The following is a 21,188-nucleotide window of genomic DNA, read 5'->3' on the forward strand; positions in this document are numbered from 1 at the left end:
CGCCCTCGGCGGGAGGGGAGGGAGCCAGGAGGGCGTTGAAGCGGACCCCGACTGGGAGCTCCCTGCTGGGCGTCCGGCCCGCGGAGGCGCGAGTTTGCTGACTCGGAGGGAGCCGCTGGGGCGGGGGCGAGTGCTAATAATACCCGTTCGTTCCGCAGCCGCGCTTTACAGTTTACACAGCTGTCACCTTCGTTCCTCCTTAATTAATAATAAAAATAGCCGCCGTTCGGGAGCGCGGGCTGGGCGCCAGGCCCGGTGCCAAGCGCGGTACGAGCCCGGCCCCCAGAGCCGGCCCTCGCCACAGGATCCCCATTTTCCAGAGCGGGAAGCCAAGGCTCAACCCCGCTCCGCGACTTGCCCGAGGTCACCCAGTGGGCCAGCGGCTCCGGGACCGAGGCGCGGGGCGGGGTGAGGCGGGGCGCGCTGCTGCCCCCGGCTCCCCCGGGCGGCGCGGGGCGGGGCGGGCGGCGCGGAGGGCGGGGGCGCGCGCGGATGGCCATCTTAAGTGGCCGCCTGGAGCCCAGGGCCGCTGTCCGGGGAAGGGGGCGCCGGAGCAGCCCGGGAGGTGGGGGTCTGCGTGCGGCGGCCGGGATCCCGGGAGGGAACTTTCTCCTAGACGGGCCAGGGGATCCTCCTGGCTTCGGACTGCTGAACCCCCTCAAGGCCCGGCCTGCGGGTGTGGGGGGGTGGTGCTGGGGAACTTGGCCGAGAGGGGGAAGGGCTCTGCCGGGCTGGGAGGGGCTCCGTGAGGGGCTCGAGAACGTCGCACCTCGTCTGGGGGTGTGTGGGGGAGCGGATCTCTATGGAGGGGATCTCCCCGCAGGCTTTGCCGGGGGACGGTCCCCGTGGAGTTGGGGGTTCAGATTTAAGAGAGGGCTGCATTTCGCGGGAGTTGGGGGCCCTGCCCGCCTGGGTGGAGGGAAGAGGATGGGCAGGGGGTCGTCCTGGATCCTTCGCAGGTTTGGGGAACTCGATGCAGCCAAGCTGTACGGGGGCCGAGAGGAAGAGCCATGGAGTGGAATCAGACCTTTATGGGGCTTAGGGGTCATATCATTGGGAGAACTGAGAAGCGCTGAATTCTGCAGGGGGTGCCTGGATCCCGAAGTGTCGGGGCCAGGATGGGGGGACTCGGATTTCGATGGGGGTTTGGGGACTGGATCTCCTCGGGTGAATGATGGGGGCAGGATCATTGTGGGGTCTGGGAGGTCCCGGGCCCTTCGGGAAGGTGGGAGCACCGTCCCCTCAGGAGGAGCTGGGAGCAGGGGCGGCAGGGGCGGCCCGGGCTGCGGGCCAAGCGGAGGGGGAGGGGGCGGCAGCCGGCCCTGCGCTCCGCTCCTGCCCCTCCCCCGCCGCCTCTGAACAAACTTTTCTTTCTCTTCAAGTTGAGGCCGGCGCTGCAGGCAGCGGCGGCTGCGCGGCGAACGAGGCGGCCTGCGCGGCGGAGTGCTGAGTCCCGATCCCCGGCTCTGTCCGGCCCACGGATCCTCAAGCCCGGGCCCCGGGTCCGGCCCCAGCCTCAGCCCCGAGCGTCTCGGAGCGGATGGCGTGGGGCGGCGGGCGCGGGCGGTGCTGAGCCCTGCGCGGGCCATGGCCTCGGCCTGCGGGGCGCCGGGCCCGGTGGGCGCGCTGGGCAGCCAGGCCCCCTCCTGGTATCACCGCGACCTGAGCCGCGCGGCCGCGGAGGAGCTGCTGGCCCGGGCGGGCCGCGATGGCAGCTTCCTGGTCCGAGACAGCGAGAGCGTGGCGGGGGCCTTCGCGCTCTGCGTCCTGTGAGTGGGGCGGGGGCTCCTTGCGGGCTGGCGTGGACCGGGAGCGCGGGCACGGCCGGGTGTGGAAAGGGCCCGGGTCAGGGTGCCTGGGGCGGTGGGACGCCAGACCCGCCTCCACCCCCCAGAGTGGGAGCCTTGGCTTTCTCCTGGGTCTGAGGAGGGACGCAGGAGCACTTCCTGCTGTGTGTCTGGGGGTACTTTCAGGAGCCTTGAGGGCAGACCATATGGGGTTCTGCGGCCCAGTGTGACTGTGATGGACGAAAAATTCGGGCATTCCCCGGCAGACCCCTTCAGGCATCCTCCAGGTAGAAGGGAGCAGGGGAGAGGATGTGCATTCCACGTTGTGTGCAGTCCCGTTTGGATAGGGACTGAGTGGTGAGCAGGAGAGGGAGTCGGGGCAGAGGGACTGACGGGGTGTGTGGGGATGCCTGGCAGCTTCCTTAGGGCCCCTTTCGGTGCTTTGGGGGTTCTGCCTGGCCGTGTATGGCTGGTGGGGGCAGTGGTGGGTGGTGTAGAGAGGAAGGCTTGGGGAAGCAGAGGCTGAGGCTGTATGGGACCTTGCCATTATTTCTGAACCAGTGAGTGAGTGTTTGAGCCCTGGCTCTGGGCTTGAGCCCTGGTTACCTGGCTGCCCTAGCCCTGAGCTATGAGTGCTGAGAGCAGAGCCAGACTTGGTGCTTCTCTGAGTGGGCCAGGTCCTATGGCTGTGCCTTTCAGCCCAGTGTGGTTGGTAGTGGTGCTGGAGTGAGTTAGCACTCTTGGTTTTGCAGCCTTCTACTGGCTTTGTACCTCCTGCCCTGCAGTCTGACATTGAGTTGGCTTCTGTGGGCCCAGTGAGTGGGAATCTGTGGGGGCTGCTTTATTTAGATCAGTTATTTAGATTTTTATTTAGATCTTTCTTAGCTCTGTGAACCCCCTCCCAAACTCCTGTCCCGCTGTACCTTCCTTACCCCTTTGTTCTCCTGACATCTTTGGTCGGGGGGCACATTAGCCTAGAACAGGGGAGACTTTTTTTTTTTTTTTTTTCTTTGAGAAAGAGTCTCGCTCTGTTGTCCAGGCTGGAGTGCAGTGGTGCAATCTCGGCTCACTGCAACCTCCACCTCCTGGATTCAAGTGATTCTTCTGCCTCTGCCTCGCCAGTAGCTGAGATTACAGGCGCTCGCCACCAGGCCCGGCTGATTTTTGTATTTTTAGTAGAGATAGGGTTTCACCATATTGGCCAGGCTGGTCTTGAACTCCTGACCTCAAGTGATCCACCTGCCCCGGCCTCTCAAAGTGCTAGGATTACAGGTGTGAGCCACCGCGCCCAGCTGGGGAGACATTTTTAATTGTCACAACTGGGATGGTGCTATTGACATCTAGTGGGTAGAAGCCAGGGATACTGCTAAACATTCTACAATGCACAAGAGAGTCCCCCACAACAAAGAACTGTGCAATCCAAAATGTCAGTGGTATGGAGGTTGAAAAACTCTAGCCTAGGCAATTGACCCAACAAGGAAGGGGCCCTATAAGTCTCAGCTTAGGCCTCAAGTCTGAGGCCCAGTAGGGGGAGACTAAGGAGGGACAGACTAGGCAGATGAATATCCCCAAGTCCTGCTTCCCAGCCCCCTCTGAGGCATACCCCCTAATTAGGCTGGGGAGGGAGGCAGGTGCTGGGTCAGCTGTTGAGTGGGAGGGGGACAGCTGGGGCCTGTGTCTGGGTGAGGAACATTATTGTCCCAGGAGGGGGAGAATCCTGGCCTCATTGCCAGGGGAGGCTGTGAATGGGGTGAGGGGTCTGTCTGTGAGTGGGGGCTTCAGGTTTGCCAGCTGACTCTGGCTCCTCCCTGCATGTCAAGAGCCTGGGGGTAAGGATCAGATGTGGGCAATATCTTAGATTTGCCAAATACACACATACTTGCTTACCTGTATACATTCCGGGTGTTCATGGATAACATGCAAGACATGCCCCTGCCCCAGCAGGCACAGGCAATCTGACCAGCAGGCTAGGATACTGGCCCTGGCTTCTGCCACGGTTTAAAATCCCAACTCCACCTTTTACTTACTCTGTGGCCTTAGGCAAATCACTTTTCTTCTTTGAGCCTGTTTTCTCAGCTGGAGAATGGGGATAATAATATCTGTTTAGAAGTGTGAGAATTAAGTAAGATTTATAGGACACTGGGTACCCAGCATGTCACAGATAGGATTCAGTTAATGGTATGCTATTGTAATAAACACAGATAATGTTTATAATAGTCTACAAAGGAACACCCAGTGACAGACACTCACCCAGCATAAGCAGCCAGGAAAGCCCCTGAGGGGGCCACGATATGGGGGTCCTCACCTCCCGCCTGCCCAACACCTAGGGTGACTCCTGGGTGACTCTTTGGGGAAGCATGCCCTGAGGTGTGGAGGCAGAGGATCTTCCATCCCCCACTGATTGTGCACCTGGCTCAGCTGTCACCTGCTCAGCTGTCACCTGCTCAGCTGTGGCTCCTGTCTGTCAGCACCCCTCTTGCCCCTCCTTGGCTTGGGGCTCCTAGAGGCCCAGGTCTCCCATGGGGGCCCTCTTTGGTGGGAAAGCCTAGGTCATGCCCCCACACTCCTCGGCAAAAGTGCGCTAGACATACCCAACTCCAGCAGAGCCAGACAGCAGCGTAAACACAGGAGGCATACACACGTGTTAGCATGTTGCCCGTGTGTGCAAACGGGCTAACCAGGCTTCTGAAGATTCTTACTCTGGCGGGGGGCCCAGACTGGTACCACAGCCCAGAGGGGCTGTTTAGACAGCTGTGGAGGCCACAAAAGAGCTCCCTGTTGCTTCCCAGGCCCTGCCCTGTGGTGGGTGTGGAGTCTGTATAGGTCTGGTGGGGAGAGGGGGGTGTTCTGGTCATTCCTGCCCAATAGGCAACACCAGGAGGGTGGAAGTGGACCAGCCGCATCGTTAACCCTGTGCAGCCTGGGCAGGTGGTTTTAGGGAAACCAAGCTGAGGGGGTTGGGGTGCTGAGCTTGCTGGCAGGAGGAAGGGGTGCTTTGGGTCTTAGACCCCAGCCTGGGGGTGACAGATTCTGGCCCTGCCTTGGCATCAGGTATCAGAAGCATGTGCACACGTATCGCATTCTGCCTGATGGAGAAGATTTCTTGGCTGTGCAGGTAGGAACTTGGGCCCCTGACCCCTGACCCCTGACCCCTGACCTTGATCCAGCCTAGGGCTTGGGGACCTGCTGGCTGACCCTTCCTCCCACCCTTGCTGGCCCACAGACCTCGCAGGGTGTGCCTGTGCGCCGCTTCCAGACCCTGGGTGAGCTCATCGGCCTGTATGCCCAGCCCAACCAGGGCCTTGTATGCGCCCTGCTTCTTCCTGTAGAGGGGGAGCGAGAGCCAGACCTGCTGGATGACCGGGATGCCTCAGGTACTTCCCAGTGTGCAGGTCCCCTCCCTGCCCCTGTCCCGTGGCTCTACCTGCCTCTTCCCATCCCCCCTTCTCAACCCCACCTCTCCTGTACCCCCTTTCCCTTGGCCATGATGCTGGGGCCCTTTATCCCTCTTTCCATGGAAGTCACTTTACAGCTGCATCGTGCCTCCTACTCCACTGAGTGTGGGAGGCCCAAACGGCTGCCCACTGACCCCTGCCCACAGATGGGGAGGATGAGAAGCCCCCGCTGCCCCCGCGCTCTGGCTCCACCAGCATTTCTGCCCCCACTGGGCCCAGCAGTCCCCTGCCAGCTCCTGAGACTCCCACAACTCCAGCTGCTGAGAGGTGAGACACCCATCCCATCCACTGAACAGGAGACCCTTTCTCCTTTGAGAACTATTTCCCTACCAAAGGTGGGAAGGCCTTCTAAGCCTCCACCAGGGACCCCCACCCCACCTCAGCCCAGAGGCAGATACCCTGATCCATCCTGCCCTGGTTGCCACAGGTACTATCTCCTCTAGGGATGGGGCAGAGGTGCTGGGACAGGTCAGCAGGACCTCCACTGACTTCTTAACCCCTCCCCAAAGTGCTCCCAATGGGCTGAGCACCGTCTCACACGAGTACCTGAAAGGCAGCTATGGGCTGGACCTGGAAGCTGTGCGGGGTGGAGCCAGCCACCTGCCCCACCTCACCCGTACCCTCGCCACCTCATGCCGGAGGCTGCACAGGTATCTGGGACATCCAACCCCATGTATTACACCCTTACCTCTGACCTGTCCTCACCTGCTTCCTGGCTGCACAGGTGCCCTGATCTCTGACCCTGAACAGTGAACTAGCCATTGCCTCTTGACTTTCCTCACTGGTACCCTTTATCCTTGTGGTGAGATGGAGGCTACACCCAGCACCCCCTTCCCTATACTTAGGTCGGGGTGGGAGTTCTTTTGATCTGATGTCTTCCCTAGTGAGGTGGACAAGGTCCTGTCAGGCCTGGAGATCCTGTCCAAGGTGTTTGACCAGCAGAGCTCGCCCATGGTGACCCGCCTTTTGCAGCAGCAGGTAGGATTGTAGGGAGACCTCTGGGAGGTGGGTTCGTGTTCTGGAGCTGGGTGGGAGGCTCTGCGTAGGTGACTCATGTACAAGCCTGGTTCTTCCTCCCCCCAGAACCTGCCACAGACAGGGGAGCAGGAACTAGAGAGCCTGGTGCTGAAGCTGTCAGTGCTAAAGGACTTCCTGTCAGGCATCCAGAAGAAGGTGGCATGACCTCTGACCCTTGACCCCCAATTCACTGGCCACTGTCATTGGCCTAGCACTGATCTCAACCCTGAGTCTACAACTTAACATTGGCCCCAAGGTCAATTGTGTCCCTCCCTGCCCCAGCCTTCAGTGTGTCCCCTGACCCCGCCCTGCCCTTGTTCCCTCCAGGCCCTGAAGGCCCTACAGGACATGAGCTCCACAGCACCCCCGGCTCCGCAGCCATCCACACGTAAGGCCAAGACCATCCCCGTGCAGGCCTTTGAGGTACATGGCAGTGGGGCCTCACAGGGCCAAGGGTGGTTGGAGGTGATCGGGGTGCTGCCTACTCCAAGGTCTTGTCAGCAGCCTCCCCACCTGGCCTACAGGTGAAGCTAGATGTGACCCTGGGTGACCTGACCAAGATTGGGAAGTCGCAGAAGTTCACGCTGAGCGTGGATGTGGAGGGTGGGCGGCTGGTGCTGCTGCGGAGACAGCGGGACTCCCAGGAGGACTGGACCACCTTCACACACGACCGCAGTGAGCCAGGGCCAGACCAGGGAGGGGTGGGCAGGGCAGAGCCCCTGGCCTAGTGGCACAGGCCCGTGTGACCGGTCCTCCATGCCCTAGTCCGCCAGCTCATTAAGTCCCAGCGTGTCCAGAACAAGCTGGGTGTTGTGTTTGAGAAGGAGAAGGACCGGACTCAGCGCAAGGACTTCATCTTTGTCAGTGCCCGGGTGAGCAGCAGGCTGGGCCAGGCCACTGGGGACTGCGGGGGTCCCCCACATGGGTGCTTCCCATTGGAGGGTAAGAGAGGGAACACATGATGTAGGCATGCCATCCCTCCTGGCAGGGGTAGGTCTGACAGGGTAGAGGATGTTGAGAACGGGTGGCCTGAGGGTGGATAACATTTACCAGCACTGTTACATGCTTGAGCAGTGGGTATACAGTGGAGAACCAGGCAGACCCTCTCCTCATGGACATGAGCCAACTGGCAGGGTATCCCTGTGGAAGGGGGGCTTCCTGGATGCCTACCTGCCCCTGAGTGGCTGCTGTTCCCCCAGAAGCGGGAGGCCTTCTGTCAGCTGCTGCAGCTCATGAAGAACAAGCACTCCAAGCAGGACGAGCCCGACATGATCTCCGTCTTCATAGGCACCTGGAACATGGGTCCGGCCTGGGCTGGGGCTGGGGCGGGAGAGAGGGATGGTCCCAGAGCAGGTGCCTAACCCCTCCAGACCCACCTCACTCCCTTCACCTCCAGGAAGTGTACCACCTGCAAAAAACGTGACATCCTGGTTCACATCGAAGGGTCTGGGGAAGACCCTGGACGAGGTCACAGTGACCATACCCCATGACATCTATGTCTTTGGGACCCAGGAGAACTCAGTGGGTGACCGCGAGTGGCTGGACCTACTGCGCGGGGGCCTCAAGGAGCTTACGGATCTGGATTACCGCCCGGTGAGGGGGGGTCATCTTGACCAGGACCCTGTCCTCACACACCACCTCCAAACTATCCTACTTGACTTCATGGGCAACCCTGGGAGCACAGCTTCACTGGCTTTTTCTCTGGTCCCTGAGCATATCCTTTGGGAGATCTGACCTGAGTCCTTCATGCCACGAGAGGAACCATTTCTCTCCAGTCTGTCAGGAAGAGGGGTGGCAAGCCTTCCTATCCTGTGACGGACACAGAAGTCTATTTATAGTGCAGGGGGAAATGCAGGCAGTGGGTGCAGCAGGGCAGTGGTGACCATGCACTCTCTACCCAGATTGCCATGCAATCACTGTGGAATATCAAGGTGGCAGTACTGGTCAAGCCAGAGCACGAGAACCGTATCAGCCACGTCAGTACGTCCAGTGTGAAGACTGGCATCGCCAACACCCTGGGTAAGCGGGGCTGGCAGGTGCCCAAGAGTGGCAGCATCTCTCTGTCCATGGCTTCTGCTTCCTCTCAAGCCTACGATTGCCCCATTTTTGGTGATCTTAGTTTCCCCATATATAGGGTACTTTGAACTTTGAAAAACATATTCATATTCTAAATCTCTCCCGGCACCACTGGGAAGGCAAGGCCAGGATAATTACCCCCTTTTCACAGATGATAAAATTCAAACCCAGAGTGGTTGAGTGACCTGCCCAAGGTCACACAGCAAGTAAGTGGTGGAGCCAGGCATTGTGCCCAGGTCTTCTGATTTTTGGTCTGGTGCTCTCCCAGGTAGATTTTGCTCAGAATCTGCAGGGCCTTTCAGCTTCACCCTTGGGGTCCCCTGTGATCTCCAGGGGCTCTGCTCACACATACAGGCAGACTCAGGCCATTCACACAGACCATGTGTGCCCAATGAGGACTCCCCGCTGGCCCAGGGAAGGTGTGGGTGTGTGCAGGGGCCTGCCCATGTCACAGCGTCTGGTGGGCTCAGCGGGAGGATCCTCTCACTGCAGCTTTGAGAGGCAGAAGGGAGAGTTGGGAGCCCTCTGAGGGTGACCCAGGCCTTCCTCTCTTGCTTGCCCTAACAGGGAACAAGGGGGCTGTGGGCGTCTCCTTCATGTTCAATGGCACCTCATTTGGCTTTGTGAATTGTCACCTCACCTCGGGAAATGAGAAGACGGCTCGGTGAGGGGCACCTTTCCTATGGTCTCTTTACACCCATCCCATTCACCTGAGGCATGTTCCTGCTCCCATATCCCAGCCCATGACTCTCCCGCAGGCCTGTCTCCAGAGACCCCCTGCTCTCTTATCCCCATTCAAGACCCTTCTGTTCCTGACCCTAACCTTGTCCCCAGGGGCCCGGATCTTTACCCCATCCCTGACTCCTGAGACTTCTTCCCTTTATGCCTATCCCTGACTTCTGGCCCTGACCCTGGGGATCTACCCCTTCCCACCACGCATCCCTCACCCTAGGAGGAACCAGAACTACTTGGACATCCTGCGGCTGCTCTCGCTGGGCGACCGGCAGCTCAGTGCCTTTGACATCTCTCTGCGTTTCACACACCTCTTCTGGTTTGGGGACCTCAACTACCGCCTGGACATGGATATCCAGGTGCGAGCAGGGCCCTGCCATGGCTGTAGGGAGACTAAGGGCCACATGGGCTATCACCCCTGGCTCTGGCTCAGGAGGAAAGTTTCCAGCCTTTGCGTCCTCCACCCCAGGAGATCCTGAACTACATCAGCAGGAAGGAGTTTGAGCCCCTCCTCAGGGTGGACCAGCTCAACCTGGAGCGGGAGAAGCACAAGGTCTTCCTTCGATTCAGTGAGTGTGGGCCTGGCAGGTGGTGATCTGAGGGCTAGGAGACTTGCAGTATCCCTGGGTATCAGGGCCCTGAACCCCACCTGTCTCCTGCTTTCCTTAGGTGAGGAGGAGATCTCCTTCCCACCCACCTACCGCTATGAGCGGGGTTCCCGGGACACATATGCCTGGCACAAGCAGAAGCCAACTGGGGTGAGCCAAGAAAACAGCATGGGCCTTGGGGGACCCCAGGCCTGCGATGAATCAAGAATTTGGGTCAAGGGTATGGGCCTCTGCAGCTTCCACTCCAGCCTCCATGGCCCCTCTGAGGCCTTTGGGTGATTCTGGGTATTGTGAGGATCCAAGAAGGGAGGTGGGTGCTAGGGCCTCTTGTAATAGAAGTGTGGGGACTCATCAGCTCTGGAGTGGGGTCCATGCCAAGCAGCCCCCTAGCTGTCAGCTCTAACCATGCTGCCATCCCCTGCCCCAGGTCCGGACCAATGTGCCCTCATGGTGTGACCGGATTCTGTGGAAATCCTACCCTGAAACTCACATCATCTGCAATTCTTATGGTCAGAGCCTCCCGGACAGAGTGATGGGAGATCTGGGGTGGTCACCATCTGGACTCTGCCCTAACCTTGGGAGGTGGGAGCAGAGGGTGGGAATATTCCCCCTGAGTCCCCATTCCTATCCCTTCTCCCCAGGTTGCACTGATGACATCGTCACCAGCGACCATTCCCCTGTGTTTGGGACATTTGAGGTTGGAGTTACTTCCCAGTTCATCTCCAAGAAAGGTGACTGTTGCAGATATGCTTGTGGATGTGGCATAATCTAGGTGGGCACAGGTGGTGGCCTCGGGATGTACATAGGTTTGACTATGTAAGTGTGTGTGTGGGTGTGTGTACCAGTGAGTGCAGGAGTGTTTCTCAAGGTGTGATGTGTCAGGGTGTCTGTGCGCCTGGGCCATCACAAGAGTTGTATGCCCATGAGTGTGTGTGTATGCATACGTGAGTGTGCACCTATCTATGTGTCTGTGTCTGTCTAGGGCCACATGTGTGTCCCTGAGTATGCCTGTAGGTATGGGAATCCTGCAGGCATTCTGGTCCCCAGCACCCTCTTCAATGGGTCTTTTATCCTTGGGTTGTCTCTTTGCTCTGGTCCAGGGTCTGGCCTCTGGAGTTTCCCTGTTGGTGGCTTGGGACTGGGGAGGCCCCTCCTGGCCCTGCCTCCTTGCTCTGGACCCCTGATTTCATGTCCCAGGGCCCTGTTTCTCTGTCCCATTCCTCCAGTGATCCTCTCAGTCCTCCTGTTTGTTCTCCTCCCTTTCTCCTCAGGGCTCTCGAAGACTTCAGACCAGGCCTACATTGAGTTTGAGAGCATCGAGGCCATTGTGAAGACAGCCAGCCGCACCAAGTTCTTCATCGAGTTCTACTCTACCTGCCTGGAGGGTCAGAGACATGGCAGGGGCTGGGTGTGGGCCAAAGAGGATGGGAGGCCAGAGGGTGCAGTCAGCCCCCTACTTAGGGGGAAAGGAAGCTGAGAGGTGGTGCTCAGTTGGGTGTCTCCCACCCCCACCCCAGAATACAAGAAGAGCTTTGAGAATGATGCCCAGAGCAGTGACAACATCAACTTTCTCAAAGTACAGTGGTCTTCACGCCAGCTGCCCACGGTGAGGCTGTGGGCAGGGCCCCTGCTTATGGGTGAGGGCACAGAGAGGGGTACATAAGAGTTTATTGGAGAGCCTGCCTGGGAGGGAGTGTGGGGCCAGCAGAGAGAGAGAAGAGAGAGAGAGAGAGAGAGTGTGTGTGTGTGTGTGTGTATGGGCATGAGTGAGGATAAAGGCGTTTGCTTTATTTTGGGAGTGTGGAACCTTGTTGCAGTTTGTTCATTCATTCAGGAGATGCTTCTTGAGCTTTTGCTAAATGTCAGGTCCTGTGTTAGCTATTGAGAAAATTAATTAGTTACAGTGATGGTAAGTGCTGTAAAAGGCCCGTATAGGGCTGTGTCTTCTGCATTGAGGATGTGGCTCTTTGAAGAGCTGAGTGTGAGTGAGCACAGGTGACCTGAGGGTGGGGAGTGAGTGGTGTCAGGGGCAGCGCGTAGGAGGGGCACGAGGAAGTGGCGGGGCTTTGCTCCTCACTGGGCCTCCCTGCTTCCCAGCTCAAACCAATTCTGGCTGATATCGAGTACCTGCAGGACCAGCACCTCCTGCTCACAGTCAAGTCCATGGATGGCTATGAATCCTATGGTGAGGGGTGAGGGGTGCTGAGGGGAACAGGAAGCCAGACAGGGCCCTAGATTAGCTTGGTAATTTGCTGGTTTGTCCCATCTGCCCCTCAGGGGAGTGTGTGGTTGCACTCAAGTCCATGATCGGCAGCACAGCCCAACAGTTCCTGACCTTCCTGTCCCACCGTGGCGAGGAGACAGGCAATATCAGAGGCTCCATGAAGGTGCGGGTGCCCACGGAGCGCCTGGGCACCCGTGAGCGGCTCTACGGTGGGGACTGCACTGGGACATGAGATAGGGTGGTGTGAACAGATCGAGGAGGGCAGGGTGCGGGGGGCATGTTGGAATCTCTGGGATACCTGGATGTTCTGCAGCCACAGCTGAGAATAGTCCTGCCCCAAGGCATATCTGGGAAAGGGCTGGCAGGCCCACTGGGTGTCTGTGGGATCCAGGAGCCCAGGTCTCCTCTGAGTCTCCCTTCCTGCCCCCTCAGAGTGGATCAGCATTGATAAGGATGAGGCAGGAGCAAAGAGCAAAGCCCCCTCTGTGTCCCGAGGGAGCCAGGAGCCCAGGTGAGCTAGGGCTGTGTTGAATGTCGTATGAAAGGGTACCTGGGGGCATCTGGTCAACCCCACTTCATCTCCTCTCTCCTGTATATCCCTGGCAGGTCAGGGAGCCGCAAGCCAGCCTTCACAGAGGCCTCCTGCCCGCTCTCCAGGTTATTTGAAGAACCAGAGAAACCGCCACCAACAGGGAGGCCCCCAGCCCCACCCCGAGCAGCTCTCCGGGAGGAGCCCTTGACCCCCAGGTGAGAGGAGGAACCTGTCACCGCCCCCCCTTTCCCCACCCACCTCTATCCATCACTGTCCCCTGCAGGATCTCAGGGTTGGCCTGGAGATCATCAGCTGCTGAGGTGCCCTGCCACCCTGTGGTTGGAGCTGCCACGGCCTTATGCCTGTGGCCAGCCAGGCCACCCTTAGCTGTGGCTCTGAGTCAAAGGGAGCAGTCAGCCTTTCCTCTCAATTCCGCCTTTAAAAATGGAATGCACAATTGTTTTTAAGACAGCTCCCTCCATGTAAACAGACCTAGCTTGAGCCTTTCTGTTTGGAGGAGGCACACGGCTCGGCCTGGGATTTCCCAGGGTACCTTCTTTGGAACTCTGTCCTGCAAGAGGCCCCAGTTGAAATGGGTTTGTGGTCAAATGAGTTTGGGAAATGCTTTTTCTAGATTCTTTTCTTAGACATTCCCAGTGCATGTTAGTATTAGCAAAAGCTCTGAGCATGTGGACAGGAAGGAAACCTCTTTTCAGCTCTGTTTAATATAGTTTCCCAAACTTAATGGGCCAGGAAACTTATTTTCCATGTAGTGACTATTAACGTTCTGGGGAATTAGCGCTCTGTGTCACACTTTGGGAAAGTGAGGCTTGCTTTCTAATTATATCCAATTGTTGCTTAAACTTACATAAACTCCTAGGTACAGTTTGGTGCTTTTTCACTCATCTTCAGCTGTTGTCAGTCACCCAGGTTTTATCCCTAGGCTTGAATAAGACCCACCTGAATCTCTGAGAAAGATTCTGCAGTGGATTGACTGTGGGTGCCTCAAGAGGCTTTCCAAACCTGGCCTCTCATTGGAGGCTTCTTGCCCTGTCTTCTGGCACCTCTATTCTGACCCATTTAGCTTGGGTTTCACAGCTACAGATAAAGTCATGAAAGATCTAAGTATCTTAGCAAGTGAGGCAAGGGATTGTAGGGTTATCCATTCAAAGGGTTATCCTCCCCCTGAGCTTTAGAGATGAAGAAACTAAGGGCAGGTGATATACTCAAGGTCATGAGAAAGTCTAGGACCAGGGGACTTTCTGACTCCCGTCTAGTTCTCCCTCCACTGCGCCCACTGCCTTAGACCTGGGTTCCTGGATCCTGGCTTAGTCATTCTGCTTCCACACCCAGGTTGAAGCCAGAGGGAGCTCCTGAACCAGAAGGGGTGGCGGCCCCCCCACCCAAGAACAGCTTCAATAACCCTGCCTACTACGTCCTTGAAGGGGTCCCGCACCAGCTGCTGCCCCCGGAGCCACCCTCGCCTGCCAGGGCCCCTGTCCCATCTGCCACCAAGAACAAAGTGGCCATTACAGTGCCTGCTCCACAGCTTGGGCGCCACCGGCCCCCTCGTGTGGGAGAGGGGAGTTCTTCAGATGAGGAGTCTGGAGGCACACTGCCCCCTCCAGACTTTCCACCTCCACCACTGCCGGACTCAGCCATCTTCCTGCCCCCCAGCCTGGATCCTTTACCAGGGCCAGTGGTCCGGGGCCGTGGTGGGGGTGAGGCCCGTGGCCCACCGCCTCCCAAGGCCCATCCAAGGCCTCCACTGCCCCCAGGCCCCTCACCAGCCAGCACTTTCCTGGGGGAAGTGGCCAGTGGGGATGACCGGTCCTGCTCGGTGCTGCAGATGGCCAAGACGCTGAGCGAGGTGGACTACGCCCCTGCTGGGCCTGCACGCTCAGCGCTCCTCCCAGGCCCCCTGGAGCTGCAGCCCCCCCGGGGACTGCCCTCGGACTATGGCCGGCCCCTCAGCTTCCCTCCACCCTGCATCCGGGAGAGCATCCAAGAAGACCTGGCAGAGGAGGTGTGTGGAGCAGGGTGGCTGTCTGTGTGTGCCTGAGTGTGCTTGCTCACAGACTGGTACCCTTTCACTCTACCATTCAGCACTCATGGTGTCCCCGCTACCCTGAACTGATCACTGGGAGGTTGGGAGACACATGTATCAGCCCAGCCCTTCCCTTCCTTTTCCCCAGAGCATGCAGCAGAATGTGACTGTCTGCAGGTGTTTCTATGGGGGGCACTGAGCTCCCCCTGACATGCCCTGTTTTCTTAGGCTCCGTGCCTGCAGGGCGGGCGGGCCAGCGGGCTGGGCGAGGCAGGCATGAGCGCCTGGCTGCGGGCCATCGGCTTGGAGCGCTATGAGGAGGGCCTGGTGCATAATGGCTGGGACGACCTGGAGTTTCTCAGGTGGGGGAGGGGCTGGCCCCGGGGGCGGAGCTGGAGCCCTCAGGACCCCCTTGCCCATCTCACTTCCCAGCCTGTTTTACTCCACAGTGACATCACCGAGGAGGACTTGGAGGAGGCTGGGGTGCAGGACCCGGCTCACAAGCGCCTCCTTCTGGACACCCTGCAGCTCAGCAAGTGATAGCAGAGGCACCACGAAGCTGTGAACTCAGTGCCCCTCCCTGCTACCAAGGCCCAGCTATGGCCCCAGGGTTGAAAAGTTATGAGGGTCAGGGCAGTATCTCTCTGCCTATTTATTGGGGTGCCTATTTATTGGGGGATCTGCATTCCCCGCTGCCCAATCATTTGCAATGCCCTAATTAGGGCATCCTGCCCCTCACCTTTTAGGCTCAGGATGGAAGGTCAGTTGCCATGGTTACCGAGGACCCTGGTTACTCCGGTGCTGTCCTCTTTTACCGGACCCCGCCCCCCAGCCCCAGGGGTGCCTGTGGGGGTCCATTTGGGTACGTCTGGGCTCCCACTTTCACCAGTTTCTGCGGCCTTCCACCGGGCCTGAACCACAGCAGAGGCGCTCCGCTAAGACCTCCCCACCCCCGCTGCGGGTGGGGGCGGGTGTCCGTCCGGAAATGAAGGAATAGCCCGAGGACCGGGCTGGGGTTTATTTAAACTGTTCTGTGTGGGTCTGGGGAGGGAGGGCACCTTAATATTATTGGGGTTGGTTGGGGTGGGGCAGGATCTCAGCCATAAAGTGCCGGTTTGCTTAGTTCTCACTGTCTCCTGGTCTGTGCTGCCCTGCGCTGGGAATGCACGGCGGCAGGGTGGGGGAGGGAAGGTTCCTCGCAGGTCTCAGCCCGGGACAGGGTCTTGCAGGCAGCCTCCTGGGCAGTCGGAAGGGTTGCGGCGTGATGTCTTCAATAAATTAAGTTTTATTTGGATTGAGTAAAACTTCAATAAATTACAAGTTTTTCAAAGAAAAAGGACAACCAAAAAAATTAGGGAAAGGGAATCCCTCTGTCCCATTCCCCAGGCAGCCCCTCCACTCCTCTAACAGGTCCACCCTCTGTGCCAGACCGGCTAGGGAAGAGAGGAGACACGAGAGGGACGAATTGGCAGTGGTCATTGATTATCCCGGCGACCACCAGCCTCTGTACGGGTGGGCCCGAGGGGTGGGGCAGCGGGCTTTCCTGATCACCAGCGTAAGGAGTGACCCAGCCGCTGCAGAGCCAGGGAAGGGGGCTGTGCCGCTCTTCCTTGAGGACCTTCACTTTGAGGGCACTGTTACGGACAGGCCTCATGTGATACCGCATCCAAAGAAGACCAAGCTAGAAGGGGCTCCGGGGTTCTCCTGGAGGAGGTCCCGGTGTAAAGAACTCCGCTCTGCTGGTAGAGGGTGGGTGAGGACGAGAGTGGCCCTGCCTTGGTCTCCAAAGTTGGGGAGGACACACCCAGGGGTGAGACAGTAGGGAGTGGAGACGGATGGGGACTTCCAGGCGGGTGGCCAGGATGGGAGGGGCTGTCAGGTCCTAGAGGGACAGGGACGTCTCTGGGGTCAGGCTCGGAGCCTCCAGAGGCCGGCAGCTAGAAGAGATTGGTCTTCAGGGCGGGGCCGGGCTTCCGGTGAAAGGAGGACAGAACCCCGGAGAAGGGCCCGGGGCCGGACTCCGCCGGCTGCCAAGCCTTAAGTAGTTCGGCCGCGCCCGCGCCAGGCCCGCCGCCCCCACCGCCCGCCACACCGGCCCACAGTGCGCCCTTGAGCGGCTGTGGCCCCGGCCCAGGTCCCGGCCCGGAGCCCAGTGCGACGGGCAGCGGGCTGGGGCTCAGGCGCGGGCTGGCCAGGCCGGGCGCAGGCGGCGGCGGCAGCGACGCGGTGCTATCGGGCGTGGGGCTGCACGTGGACTCCTTGGAGTCGTCGTCCTCGGAGGAGCAGCGCGCCTCGCCCTTTTTGGCGCCCGCCGCGCCCGCCGCGCCCTTGGCGCTGGCCGCGCGCTCCTGTTTGCGGAACTTGGCCCGGCGGTTCTGGAACCAGACCTGCGGGCACAGGGGCCAGTCAGCCTGGACGAGGGTCGGAGAACGCACGGGGTCAGCCCGTGGCCGCAAGGCTCGAGTGAGATCCTGGTTCGGAAAGAACCGGGCCCGGGTTCTTACCAGTTGGAGGGGCCTTCGGCCCTCCCGCACGCAGCCCGCTGCTCTCTGCGCGCTCCACTGGCCCCTGCCTCCAGATCCCTGGGTTCTTGCCCTTGGGATCCACTCACCCGCTGACTCCGCTGCCTCCCAGCACTCTTGGTCTCCTGGAGGGGACCCTGCCTTCATTCTCCTCACCCTAAGTTCTTCCCCCAATTCCTTCTTTTAGGAAGCTCTGGGACTTCCCTCCTGGAGCGTTCCAGAGCCGTGGAGAGCAGTTTAGGGCGCCAGTAAACCTTTTGTCTAGGGCATCCAGTCAAGGCGGGCCAACTGAACATCGGTACACGGAGTTGTACAAATAGGCAACAGTCTGCTCTAGCCCGACTCTCTTCGGCCCTGTGCCTGCCACAAACTCAGCCTCCCGGGCTCCGGGTTTTCAAAGCTGCAGCGCCGGGGTAGGGAACCCCAGGGGTGCTGACTGGCCTGCCCCCACTCCTCCTCAGCTCCGCCCTGAGGTCGCCTCGGTCTCCCCCTCTACCCCCTCGGCCTCCCTCCTGGCTTCTCAAGCATCACTCGGAACTTTCTGCCCTAAGAGGGAGACAGAGAGGAGGTAGCCTGGAGCTAAACAGATCGGGTCTCCCAAGGGCCTCCAACTCCGGGCCCTGCTGCCTCCCGTAGCTGCCCAACCACCCTGGGACCGCGCCCTGCCTTCGGGCTGTATCTGCCTGTATTCCCCTACCCCCAGGTGTTAGGCATTAAGCTCCCACACCTCCTTCCATGCGCACACACTCTCGTACACACACGTGCATACACGCACCTGCACGCGAGCCTCAGTGAGGTCGATCTTGAGCGCCAGCTCCTCACGCGTGTAAATGTCGGGGTAGTGGGTCTCAGCGAAGACGCGCTCCAGCTCCTTGAGCTGCGCGCTGGTGAACGTGGTGCGGATGCGCCGCTGCTTGCGCTTCTCGTGCAGGCCGGATGGCTCTGGGAAGAACTTGTAGGGCACTGCAGGTGTGTGCGGGGGGGGGGGGGGGCAACAATGATGGGGGAGTGAGAAGCAGAGTTCAACCCGTTGTGTCCAGCTCCGGGGGAATCACACGCCTCCCCCGTCGCTGGCCTGGTCCCCCGTCTTGGCCCCAGCAGCCTAGGGCCGAGCGTCCTCCCTATCACTCAATGGAGCCGGCGGGATAAAGGCGGACGGAGATCAGGGAGACCTGAGCCCCAAGAGCGGCCAAGGGGAAAGCATAATCCAATACTCCAGCCAAGACACCCCCTCCCCCACCCCCGTCGTCGCCCTCCTCCCAAGCCCTGTTCCCTCCACCTCCCCCTGCACCCCCATTCAACCGTGCCTCCGACCCTCCCCTCCTGTCTGTCTCTCAGCCCGTCTGTCCCCTCTGTCTACCCTGGCCCTGGATGTCTGTCAGGTCTCATCAGCATTGCCAGTCTTCCCACTAACCAGTTCTGGGCCAAGGCTCTGCAACAGAGACCCTCCCACCCGCCCTCCTTTCAGCCCTACCACCAGCCTTCCCACCGGCTCTCAGCTGTATACAGATTTGGCTCCCTCCACCCTCCACCTCTCCCCTTCCCAAGCCTCATTTCTTCAATCCTGTCCCACTCCCCTGACCCCCATTCTCCCCTAGATGTCCCCCTCTCCTCTTCTTCATCTTCCTCCATTTGAATCTCTCTTTAACTTTCCATTTCTCAGCCACTCTTCTCTTTGTGCCCATTGAGAAGACTTCCTCCATCTTCTCTTTGCCCTCCTTCTTCCTCCCCAGGCACCTTCTCCATGTCCCATCTCCTCCAAAGCCAACACTGCCCCCCAACTCTCTTCCTATACCCATCCCAGTCTCCACTGCCCCATAGGTAGTGTTTCTGACAGTACTTCCCTTCCCTGTCTGTAACCCTGGTTTAAGTCTTCATATTCACCAGGGGTCTCCAATCTCATCTTTGTCCCATCCAGGCCTCCATCTCCCCTGATTCTTGTCTCCAGCACCCCATTTGTATTCTCATCTTCGTCATCTCTATTTCTAATCTTCCTTGGTCCCCATCGCCTGTTTCGTATCTCTATCTCCCCAACCCTGAGTCCCCATTTCTCCTAGGATTTCCAGTGCTTCCGTCTCTGCTCCCATCTCTCTGTACCTTATCCCCATCTCTCTGGTCTCAAAACCCTGTATCTCTGGAGCCTGTTTCCCCTCTTCCCAATCTCTACCCTCATCTGGCTCAGGGTACCCAATCTCTCCACCCTGGTTCTCATTTCTCCAAATCCAGGTTCTCATTTCTCGTATCTCTTCCCCAACCCCCAGCCTAGGGCCCAGTCTTCTTCTTCTTCTTCTTCTTCTTCTTCTTTTTCTTTTTCTTTTTTTTGAGACTGAGTCTTATTCTGTCGCCCAGGCTGGAGTGCAATGGCACAGTCTCAGCTCACTGCAACCTCTGCCTCCCAGGTTCAAGCAATTCTCCTGCCTCAGACTCCCAAGTAGCTGGGATTACAGGCGTGGGCCACTATACCCAGCTAATTTTTTTTTTTTTTTGTATTTTTAATGGAGATGGGGTTTCACCATGTTGGTTAGGCTGGTCTTGAACTCCTGACCTCAAGTGATCCACCCACCTTGGCCTCCCAAAGTGCTGGGATTACAGGCATGAGCCACCGCGCCTGGCCCTTAGGCCCCAGTCTTCTACTTGGGTCCTCGGCAGTCTTCCCAGGAGGGAAGGCGATAAGATTCCATAGGGCAGGCTGGGACTCTAATCAGAGGGATGAGATGACTGAGAAGCTCAGTGAGGTTGAGGGTTTGGACAGGGACTTGGATCTAAAGTCTTGGGGATGCAGGAGCTGCTTCCGGGTTCTACAGAACTCTAGCTGGGAGAGTCTGTGGGGGAAATGGGGAAACACAAGTGGCTTAAAAACCCGGGCCCCTTTATTGCGGGCCACGGGATCTGGTTTTGGTGGCTACAGAAGGGTTCGGGCCCAGGCAGCATGGGTCCAAGACAGGGCAGGAGGGGCTTGATGGCCATGCGGGCTCTAGGAAGCTTCTCGTCTGGGCAGCTCAGCTGCCTGGAGAGGTCCTTGCTGGGGGTCATGCATCTTGTGGGGCAGCGGTGATGGGGTGGGGTGATAAGTGGTGATAGGGCTGAGCTGGGAGCCTTTTTCAAAGATGCAGGGCTTGTAGAGGTTTAGTGGTCAGTCTTTGCAGGTGGTGAGGGGAAGGCCTGGTAAGGGGCCCAGAGCTGGATGGGGATATATTTCCTTGACCTGAAGGGCAGGAGACAGAGATTTGGCAACCAGAAAAAGGAACAGGAGAGATGAGAGGGTGAGGCTCATTCCTGCGGAGGAGAACCTCGTATTCTGGGGGTCTCTCGGGGCATTGGAGGGTCTGGCCAAGGCAGGAATGGGGGCGGCTGAGGGGGACAGTCGCATTCACTTGGCGAGCGGGCCCGGGGATTCTGCAGGAATTGGAGGGAGGGTTGGGCCGGGGCTGCGCTCACCTGCCGAGTAGGGCGCGGGCTGGTGGTCGCGTAGGGCGCCAAGCGCGCAGTTGGAGGAGCCGAGCGCGGGGCAGGGCGGCCCTGCCGCGGGGAAGGCGGGCCGCAGGGGGCTGTATTGGAAGCCGCCGGGCTGGCTGCAGGCGCCAAAGTCGCCGTAGGCGGACGCCTCCATGGCCGCCACGCACGAGTCGTACGAATTGAGGTAGGAGTAGTCCATCGGCCCGGGGGGCGGGGGCGGGGGCCGGGCCAGGCCGGGTCGGGGTCGGGGTCCGGGTGGAGGTCGGAAGGGAGGTTCGAGCGCCAGGCTCCGAGGACCCGAGGCCAGCTCTGAGCGCCCGAGAGTCCGCCCGCCCCGTCGCGGCCGCACTCAGCCCGGGTGCAACGCAAGTGCAGCCCGCCCGGCCCGCGCGCCTTTTAACGCGCAGGACCCCGCGGAGGGGGGCGGGGCGGGGCGAGCTCCGGAGGGGCGGGGCCTGGGAGGCCCAGACACCGCCCCCAGCCGCCCCGACCCCCACCCCGAAGGGTCCCCGCCGCCCTCTTAGGGCTCTAGAGGTGTGGAGCTGGGATGCGCGGGACCCTATCCCCGGAGTCCCTATCCTGCCCCAATCCGGATCAGACCTTCGGTCTCTACACAGCGTCCGAGGCCAGTGGGTCCCGACCCTTTTCCCGGGCCTCCCCACCTGCGGCCCCGCGGAAGGGAGGGGAGGCAGGCCTGGCGGCGCTCGTGTGAAGAAGTTAATTCAATTCGCT

At 59.5% G+C, this 21,188-nt stretch overlaps 2 protein-coding genes across 11 annotated transcripts; one reads left to right on the top strand and one right to left on the bottom strand.

Moving 5' to 3' along the window:
* The first annotated feature begins 467 nt into the window (after nucleotides 1-467).
* On the top strand, nucleotides 468-15,772 carry INPPL1 (inositol polyphosphate phosphatase like 1). 8 transcript variants are annotated; one of them, XM_054525991.2, is made up of 30 exons: nucleotides 468-565; nucleotides 1,383-1,769; nucleotides 1,974-2,144; nucleotides 4,839-4,902; nucleotides 5,011-5,161; nucleotides 5,389-5,509; nucleotides 5,686-5,892; nucleotides 6,127-6,220; nucleotides 6,326-6,415; nucleotides 6,587-6,682; nucleotides 6,784-6,934; nucleotides 7,025-7,131; nucleotides 7,459-7,561; nucleotides 7,656-7,852; nucleotides 8,161-8,278; nucleotides 8,903-8,999; nucleotides 9,288-9,426; nucleotides 9,537-9,636; nucleotides 9,737-9,825; nucleotides 10,103-10,184; nucleotides 10,317-10,406; nucleotides 10,947-11,060; nucleotides 11,193-11,281; nucleotides 11,773-11,860; nucleotides 11,953-12,108; nucleotides 12,332-12,410; nucleotides 12,506-12,646; nucleotides 13,785-14,457; nucleotides 14,707-14,840; nucleotides 14,928-15,772. In XM_054525991.2, exons 2-30 carry the CDS (start codon nucleotides 1,588-1,590, stop codon nucleotides 15,016-15,018), a joined length of 4,014 nt encoding a protein of 1,337 aa, XP_054381966.1. In that variant the 5' UTR covers nucleotides 468-565; nucleotides 1,383-1,587; the 3' UTR covers nucleotides 15,019-15,772. The 8 variants fall into 8 exon arrangements, with proteins under 8 accessions (XP_054381966.1, XP_054381967.1, XP_054381969.1 ...); XM_054525992.2 differs by having other exon boundaries at nucleotides 5,752-5,892; XM_054525994.2 differs by lacking the exon at nucleotides 14,707-14,840.
* Nucleotides 15,153-20,835, bottom strand: PHOX2A (paired like homeobox 2A). Of its 3 annotated transcripts, none has more exons than XM_002822202.3 (3): nucleotides 20,439-20,835; nucleotides 17,776-17,963; nucleotides 15,153-16,865 (listed from the first exon to the last, which is right to left on the bottom strand). In XM_002822202.3, exons 1-3 carry the CDS (start codon nucleotides 20,653-20,655, stop codon nucleotides 16,416-16,418), a joined length of 855 nt encoding a protein of 284 aa, XP_002822248.1. In that variant the 5' UTR covers nucleotides 20,656-20,835; the 3' UTR covers nucleotides 15,153-16,415. The 3 variants fall into 3 exon arrangements, with proteins under 3 accessions (XP_002822248.1, XP_063567364.1, XP_063567365.1); XM_063711294.1 differs by having other exon boundaries at nucleotides 15,153-16,949; XM_063711295.1 differs by lacking the exon at nucleotides 15,153-16,865 and adding an exon at nucleotides 16,960-17,297 and having other exon boundaries at nucleotides 17,777-17,963.
* Nucleotides 20,836-21,188: the final 353 nt, after the last annotated feature.

Source organism: Pongo abelii, chromosome 9, assembly GCF_028885655.2.
Source record: "Pongo abelii isolate AG06213 chromosome 9, NHGRI_mPonAbe1-v2.0_pri, whole genome shotgun sequence".
Taxonomy (NCBI): domain Eukaryota; kingdom Metazoa; phylum Chordata; class Mammalia; order Primates; family Hominidae; genus Pongo; species Pongo abelii.